The sequence below is a fragment of the Lutjanus erythropterus genome, chromosome 6 (genome assembly GCF_056507025.1).
Source record: "Lutjanus erythropterus isolate fLutEry1 chromosome 6, fLutEry1.hap2, whole genome shotgun sequence".
Classification (NCBI taxonomy): Eukaryota; Metazoa; Chordata; class Actinopteri; order Lutjaniformes; family Lutjanidae; genus Lutjanus; species Lutjanus erythropterus.
The window spans coordinates 41,537,355-41,545,705 of record NC_139322.1 but is presented as its reverse complement, the minus strand read 5'-3'; the positions used below and the strand labels follow the sequence as shown (position 1 = coordinate 41,545,705).

The window sequence follows — 8,351 nt, the reverse complement described above, 5'->3', positions numbered from 1 at the left end:
GATGCTCTTTGATTGGTAAATTTTGATTAAAGGTTATGAGATAGACAATTAATAGGATCAAATTGATGGTATAGTATTTGTTTTGGAAGAAATATGTAAAAATGTCTAACAATATGTTATAGGAAAGTGAAAATTCATTCATTTAATTACTGTGAAATTAATATACAGACATCTTTCCCAAAAAATACAAGACTGGGGACAAGACCATCTTCAAAGTCTTTTAAAAATCTTTTAGTGTATTAGTTGAAGTTGAATAACTGTGATTAATGTAGAGAAAATAAACGAGAGATTGAGAAACACTTTAATCTCACAAATTACTGATAAATAATTAGTGAGACCTCTTACTTAAGGACTTGGTGAGTGTCTCCTCCTCTACGAGATGAAGCTGGTCAGGAACCTCCTCTTCTCTTCCTCTTGTACCTCCTCCACTTGAGAAAAGACAAAAGAGAGTTAGTCATCTGGCCTTTCTTTAAAATTGTGGTGTCTACTTACCTCTGGCAGATATTTTTCTTTTGAGTCTGGCAGACAAAGTCTCTGCATGGCCAGACTGCTCTAGATCTGAGAACAGAGATACAACACTCAGTACAGAGTTAATGGATTTTACATTGTAAGTCGGCAAATCGTTTGTTAAACTCAACAAGCATCAGAGTCAGTTTGACTGCAGGATGAGACGGCACTGTCTTCTTACTTGTCTTCTGTAGAATAGGATGTACGCTGACCGGCAACGCTGCTCACACACGGAGGCTCCGGTGGTTTCCTCAACAAATGAGTCATTGTAGGTGAGCCAGCGGTCAGCAGGGTCGTCCATGTCCCCATCTGGGTGCACCCCGTCACTGATGTAGTGTCCTAACAGGAGACCAATGACTGTTAGTTTGGGTGTCTTGACATGTGAGGATGCATTTGCATGAATTATTGCAATTACAATTTCTTGAAGGCACTGATAATATGTATAACATCCAGATATATGATGTGTCTGAGAACCTGATAGAGGACTGCAGACTGTGACAGTGTCTTACCAAAGTTCCCTTGGGAGCCTAGATGACTTATGATGCTCACCAGGCGGTACTGACTGTCACCCTGAGAGGGAACACAGTTAAAAACAGTCAGTTACACAGAAGAAACCCAGCTACAGACAGAGCTCACGTTTCCTTTGGACTTGAACTCAGGTGAGATATTTCTTACCTGGCTTAATGTCACCAGCAGCTTCCTCAAGAGCTCGATTTTGCTGTTGAGTTTCTGCAGGTGCCCGGACTGACTGAAGTGGAAACGCTTCAAGTGCAGCATCAGTACTCTGTAGAGAGGAGAGAAACAGAAAAACATGGCTTCAGAAGGTTGTTGGGGTTTTTGCTTCATACATGAAAAGTGTAAAATGTTCAGATATAACATAAAGTAAACATGGGGTTAAGGAGTAAATGCTGCGGTATAGTCCTTTAAGGTCCACAGTTGGACTATCTGTGTTGGATGTGATGTCACTTACTTAGGTTGGGTCTTAAAACTGGACTGCCGGACAGATGTGTTAGCACCACAGTCACACTTGAAGTCTAAATCTGTTTCCTGGACAACGACACAGAGACAACATGCTGTCAGCTGCTGGACAAAACAGACTGTGTTTGGGACTGAAGTGTGTGTTCATGTGATGATGTCACTAAAGGAGGACAGGTGGGTCTTACCATCAGGTAATCCTGCAGCATGTCCTGGACTGAGCTGTGAGGTTTCAGGATCAGAGACAGGCTGCTGAAGTCTTCCTCTTGTGTAGACTGGGCTCCACAGCTACACAAAGGGACAGCACACAGAAAATATTTACTACTTTGGCCTTTGCTGTTATTCAATAATCAATAATTAAACAGGGGCAAGTACAAATGGACTTTTGTAAAGTGAAAAAACAACAATAATGAAATGTGGAAATTGTTCACAGTATTTTGTATTTGGCCTGTATGAGTTGTATAAGGAGAATAAAACTTCTCCTGCTGTGTGTGATGTCTTTGTCTCTGTTGTCGTACCTCTTGCAGGTCCTGGTGGTCTGCATGCTGAACAGTAGGTTTTCCTGAACAGGGCATCTGTATCTCATTCCAGTGATGGCGGCAACATCCTGCAGTATCGGCGTCAAGCAGCTGATCTGATACAGGACTGTGGTCAGGAACTCGTGGGCGTCCTAAACACACACAAACACACACACACACACACACACACACAGGGTTTTAGAGGAGAAACTGTCTCGCAGGAGGAGGTGAAACAACAAGTATCATCGAACCAGATGACTCACGTTCTGTTGGTTGCCCTGAAACTCAGGAGCCTGGACTGCTACGGTATTTTTGAATGACATGAGGGCGTGGAGTTTGGTCTCCGGGTCGGTGGAGCGGTGACTGCGCACGACGTTCATGAACATTCTGCAGAGGGTGGAGACAAAATAGGAGCGGTGAGTTTCTGGTGTTGTTTTAGTTTGGTCTCCAGGATAGTGTGTGTGTGTGTGTGTGTGTGTGTGTTTGCATTAGTGTGTATGATGCTGCTGTACCTGATCACTTCGGCCACTGGGGTCATATCAAACACCACCTCCTGGCAGCTGATGTCCCTGATGAAGTCCACCAGTGTGATCAGGCTCTGGAGGCTGGAGTTCATGTAGCAGATCTGGGATGGGTTTGGAAACCTGACACACAAACACAACACAACATGGATTTATGTTTTTGTTGCACATGTCTTTGGTTCAGCGATGTGACAGAGGAACAAGAACTTGTTGCAGTTGATTCTGAAAAGCGCCTGATTTTTATTGGATTTTGTAAAAGGGCCAATGACGTGAGGCTCATTTCTTTTGAGAGAATATTTGGGGAATGAAGGCAAAAATGTCTATGTGGTGTAACTTCAAACAAATAATTACACTTGTTTTAAAATGATTTTTTCCAAAACTGAAATCAAATATAACACAAAGCTCAGTTGATCTTGTTGGGTGTCACGCTCTGCTCATATTGGAAAAATGCATCAAATTTAAATGTAGAGATAATCCTACTAAAATCTGTTTTTATGTAACATTTTAAAATGAGATAATTATTTTCATGAGCGCACTTACATACATCGCAGGTGGATAAAATATTATATGTACATTTGTCATTCTTTTGTGGTTACACCACTTGATATTTTCAGGTATATTCCATCTTACTTTTTGTAAAAGAAAATGGTGAAATTGACATTTCAAATGACACGAAACCAACATGAACACAAAATGTACATTTCAACAAACCTGATGCATGTTTTTAAAACAAGTTTTTAAAAGAATTGAAAGAATTTGAATTGCTCATCTTGCCAACTCTTATTTGTCACTGAGCCAAAAAGAAAGAATCAAAAGCTTTGTTTTATATATGTGTGTGTGTGTTTTAATGCAGATTTACTCACCCAAACTGCTGACCTCCATAGAGCACTCCAGGGGGCTTTCGGAGAAGATGTCCCCCGAACTGTCCAACGATCTCAAAACAGACAGCACGAAATTTGGTTCTTGTTTTGGCTCTAGAGAAACAAAGAGACACAAACACACACGGTCAAGAAACCTGACAGATAAGAAGCTGTGAAAGCTCTGTGCACATTCATGACTGTTTGCTGTCACTCTCAAATTTACAGTGAGCTGCAAACAGCATTATTATTTTTGTGCCTGAACATTAAAGGCTTTCAACTTATAACTTTTGCTGTCATGAGTTTACTCAGGAACTTTTTGACACAAATATGTTTTTGTTTCTAAAACTCAAAGATTCAGGTTTTTCTAAAAAGAAAAGTAAATTATCTCAACAAAAGATCATTGGTTTATTTATTAAGCATGAACAAATTGTGACCAATATCTGGTCTTTCTCACTGTGTAATGATTCATTGAAGGTTTATAAATCATTTGGTAGTTATTAACAAATACTATTTTAAAAACTTTTTATTATTATTTGTTAACAGTGAAATAAGTACTACTTTGCTTAAATCTGTACACAAACACGGATGTGATCAGATGTTCAGTAGCAGCGTTGGCGACTGCTACGGCCACATTTCAGTTGGTACCAGAACAAGTACTGAGGTTCAGTCAGCGGCCTGCTCCTGATCTGTTTGTAGTTTTAAATGAGAAGTTGTGATGGTGATTGTGCACCTACCTGTTGGTGGGTGGGTCCTGCTTGGCCGGTGTCTGGGGGGCTGCCTGGTCCTGTGAAGTGGTTGGAATGGGCTGCTCATCCTTCCTCTCCTCCTGGTGCTCCTGGTGCTCCTGGCTCTTCTGGGTCCTCCCATCCTTCTCGTCCTTTTTCTCCGGCTCATCCTTCCTCTCCTCCTGGTGCTCCTGGTGCTCCTGGCTCTTCTGGACCCTCCCATCCTTCTTGTCCTTTTTCTGCAGCTCATCCTTTTTCTCCTCCTGCGTCCTCTCCGTCTCAGTTTCCTTACTTAACTTGTCCCCTTCGTCCTTGGTTGGAAACGGAGAGACTCGATTCTTTTTCTGATGGAGGAAACGGAAACTCTCGAGATTCAATAATAAAGTTACACACTTTTTTTTATAGAAAATGTACAAGTGCAGACTGGTGCAACTGTAAAAAAATAGTTACTGCCTGAAAAATTCAATAGTTTTGATTTTAATATTACAATTTTAACATTTACTTTTACTTCAATAAATATACTCAATATTTTTATTAAATACATTGTTTTGAGTTTGTAAAATTCAAAGATTTAAGTTGATGTAAAGAAGAAAAGTCAATTATCTCAACAAAAATCAGTAGCTGGTAAAACTTTTTCAAAACTTCAGAATTTAAGTTGGGCTCAAGACTCAAAAATCTACTGCAGTTTAGTTTTATTTAATTCATAGTTCATAGTGTGTTTAATGTGAAGCTGTGACACGGTGTGTTAAACTTACACTGCAGCAGTTCAGGATTTTCCTGCAAACACTTCTCTTCTTCTTCTTCTTTGTCTTTGTTGTGTCCTGCTCTGGCTGAAGATCTCCAGCTGTTGTTGCGGTGGCTGGTGTCTCATTAGAGCAGGCGACTTGGTCTGTGGTCTTGTTTTCTTTATTCTGTAGTAAACATTGGAAGAAGCCATGTTAAGCATCTTTTGTTCCCAAATTCTAAATACAAATCCTACAAAGAAGTAAAATCAGTTGAAGGTGAAGCTGTGGTATTTCTAGCAGACATACCACTGGTTGACCAAACAGTTTTTGCAGCCAAGTCTTGTTTTTATCTGGGTTCTTGGTGTCGGGAACATCAGCCCAGGCGATTCTGGTGGTAAAGACAAACACGATCAGTTTGGAACAAACAGGACAGTATGAGTTACTTATCCATAGTCAGTGTAATATTCAGCAGGAGAACCAGTGAAGGAAGCTGAGGAATGTACTTCTGTTGACAGGCTCAGCAGGAAAATGTATTTTCGCCCATAAAATGACCCACCTACAAAAAGTTAATATCAAATCAAGTGTAGGTTTTATTGCGAATATTTACAATAATGTAAGAGGAACTTGTTCTTACCTTCTACAAGAAGTGGAGCGTGGTCTGCTGTTGCCCTCTTCTGTTTTATTGCTGTTTAGATTTTTCTGTAAAGAATAAAGAAAAAAATGACAAATTTATTCTAAATTGTCTGAAAAATAAATGCATGTCTTCATGAAACATGTAAGCTAACTTCAGGGAAAACAGGTATCTACCAAACTCAAAGTCAGATAGCTACAAAGATTTCTGATTTCTAAGTTAAAATGATCAGCATAGAAAATGTGAAACAAACCTCTTGTCGTCCAAAAAGTCGTTGAAACATGGCTGCAGGTTTTTTTGAAGCTACAACACAGCTTGTTTGAAACTAACTGACTAACTGACTCTCAAAGTAAAACTGTCCCTGGTAGTGGCACACGTTAGAATGGAATTATAACATGGAGCTCGATGACATCATTTCAACAGTTCTTCAGTTCTAGAACACATTAAGAACACCAAAAAAAAATACATTTTAATAAATAAATAAATAAATTCCATGTAGTAACTGCTACCAACAGAGAGATACTGGTCATTTTAATCTCCACATTCCTCTTGTTTGAGTAACATTTGATCAAAAACTACAGTGAGCAGCTGCTTAGGAAATTACTTTAGAAAAAATAGCACTGTATATTTGTGAGGGAAACCAGACAGTATTAAAGGGATGGTTTGGATATTTTAAAGGTACTACAAGGAGATTTAATATTTAGTTGACTTTGATTTTTACTATCTTACCTCTATTGGAATCTATCTTGAAAAGCTAAAAATATATAGTTTATTTTTTTTAAAAAAAGCTGCTATAGTTTACCAAAACAGCTTGGCATTGTAGTTTTAACAAAAGTTAGTCAAACAGGAGGAAATATGGAATACTTGTTAATGAGATCAAGTCATTTTTGGTTTGGGTCTACATGTGGGATTTGTTGACAAGAGGAAAATATAAAGTGTATAACCAAATATTCACATTAATAAATTGTCATAAGTAGTGAAAACATAAAACTTAAACTCAAAATTTTGTGATTGATAGACAGTTAACCAAACATGAATTTTTTTATGCTTAAAATTAATGAGCTCTGTCTTGTAGGAAAAAAAGTTGATTAAAGTCATAATGAAATAAACTAAATATAGTTTTGCTGACCTAATCTTTTGTTTTTTTGTAATTTACCTTTCTTCTTGAAATAAAATTGCTATTTGAGTTTTAAAAATCTTATCAAACATCATATTTTAAAAATTGTTCACAGTGAACTATAAACCTGTTTTTTTTTTTGTTTGGGTGTTTGAAAATTAAATGGTTGCAAATGGAAATATGAAATTATTAACCATTGTTCACTTCAACAATTTTTTAAAAATGCATTTTTTGGTTTCTACAACTCAAAGGTTCAAGTTTATCCAAAGACGAAAATTAAATTATTTCAATGAAACAAAAACCTTTTCAAAGCTTCAGTGTGAGTTGGACTCAAAACAAAAAATAAGTTGGTTTAATTAAACATTTTAATTGGGTTTACAGTGTAGATTATCCTCAGACTTACAGAAATACTACATTGAAAATAAGATTTGGCTGTTGAGTATCAAATACTTACCTCCTGTAGGCTTGAAAGGTGGGTTTGAAATGTTTGTTTCTTGCCCTTTCATGGACGACAGCAGCTGAAGTCGGCTTGGATTCTAGTCTGTGGCCGATCACAGGAGACGCATCACAGTTTCAGATCAAAAAAAGCTTCACAACATCCACTGAAGCTTCACAAACAGTATAAGCTGTCTGTATGATAGCTACGTAGCGAGAACACAACTTACACTGGCATGGTTAGCAGTTTGTGTGCAGTTATGTGTGACGAAGTCAGTATGTGTTTATCCATATTTGTTCATATATTGGCCATTTATCTTAAGAAGTGTGTCCAGGCCACTGAGAATATCTGCAAAACCATGGTCAAAATTAACAAGTGGTGTTTGAAATAACATTAATTTAGCTTAGTGTGATTATTATATTTTTACAGTCACATTAATGCATAATAAAACAATTTAATTTCATAATTTGTTGGATTTAACAAGAGGCAGATTAACATTGTTTGTTACAGACACACTGTCATTCTGTCAATTATTTATTTTTGTAAACATAACAGCAGTGGTATGGGATCATAGAACAAGGATCAACAAAAAGAGAAGTAGACAATGTCAGAGGTTACAAATAAATTGCAATATAAATAAATAAAAAATCTGCAATAAGATTGTCCCAAAAATAAATTAACATTATAATAGAATCCTAAATTTGGAGCACAAACTTAGGGTTTTCACAGCTTTCCTATTACTTGCGGTATGTAAAGTCTCTTCCTTTTTAAAGGTACAGAAAGAGGGTTTGATTTTTAGTGCCTTACATTTATGGATACAGAACTTAGCCAGCAATATGATGAGATCACATAGAAAAAACTCATTTTCTAATTCTTTCTTATAACTTGTAAACCCAAACAGTGCATCCTTTAGGCAAAGTACAAAAGCATCATAGATATAGTCCAGTATAAAGCAGCAGATGCCTCGCCACAAAGTCTGAGTGTGTTTGCAAGTCTAAAACAAATGGTAGACAGTATCTGGGTGCATGTTACAAAAAGTGCACATGGTGTCAATGTCCTTCTTGAACCTGACTGAAAATGACTTGACAGGATAACAACAGTGAATGAGCTTAAACGTAATCTCTTTTAACCAGTAAATATCTATTATTTTTTCCCAACATAAACCCTGAACAAGTTTGTTCCAGGTTGCTATTACATATGGGACTGAAACACAGTCAGTCAGGAATAATGTACAGATTCTTTTGTTATTTTTACAGGAAGGTGGGAAAAAGCACAGTTTTCCTGTAGGTGTGTCAACTGGGTCAAGCAAATGTGTTATAGCAGAAGCTGAAGAAGC

General features: G+C 37.5%; 1 protein-coding gene across 1 annotated transcript; it reads right to left on the bottom strand.

Moving 5' to 3' along the window:
- Nucleotides 1-552: 552 nt before the first annotated feature.
- Nucleotides 553-7,252, bottom strand: LOC146325784 (uncharacterized). The gene is made up of 15 exons (XM_084719891.1): nucleotides 7,245-7,252; nucleotides 7,034-7,120; nucleotides 5,138-5,219; nucleotides 4,862-5,017; nucleotides 4,116-4,450; nucleotides 3,385-3,495; nucleotides 2,513-2,644; nucleotides 2,264-2,387; nucleotides 2,001-2,152; nucleotides 1,671-1,770; nucleotides 1,478-1,554; nucleotides 1,183-1,291; nucleotides 1,017-1,077; nucleotides 689-846; nucleotides 553-558 (listed from the first exon to the last, which is right to left on the bottom strand). The coding sequence occupies exons 1-15, from the start codon at nucleotides 7,250-7,252 to the stop codon at nucleotides 553-555; spliced, it is 1,698 nt and encodes a 565-aa protein (XP_084576017.1).
- Nucleotides 7,253-8,351: the final 1,099 nt, after the last annotated feature.

Excerpts from the sequence above, each read along its gene's own strand:
- LOC146325784 (XM_084719891.1), bottom strand. Across the intron at positions 5,018-5,137 it reads AACTGTTTGGTCAACCAGTG|AATAAAGAAAACAAGACCAC; the intron begins GTATGTCTGCTA and ends TGTTTACTACAG. Across the intron at positions 3,496-4,115 it reads CAGGACCCACCCACCAACAG|AGCCAAAACAAGAACCAAAT; the intron begins GTAGGTGCACAA and ends TTGTTTCTCTAG.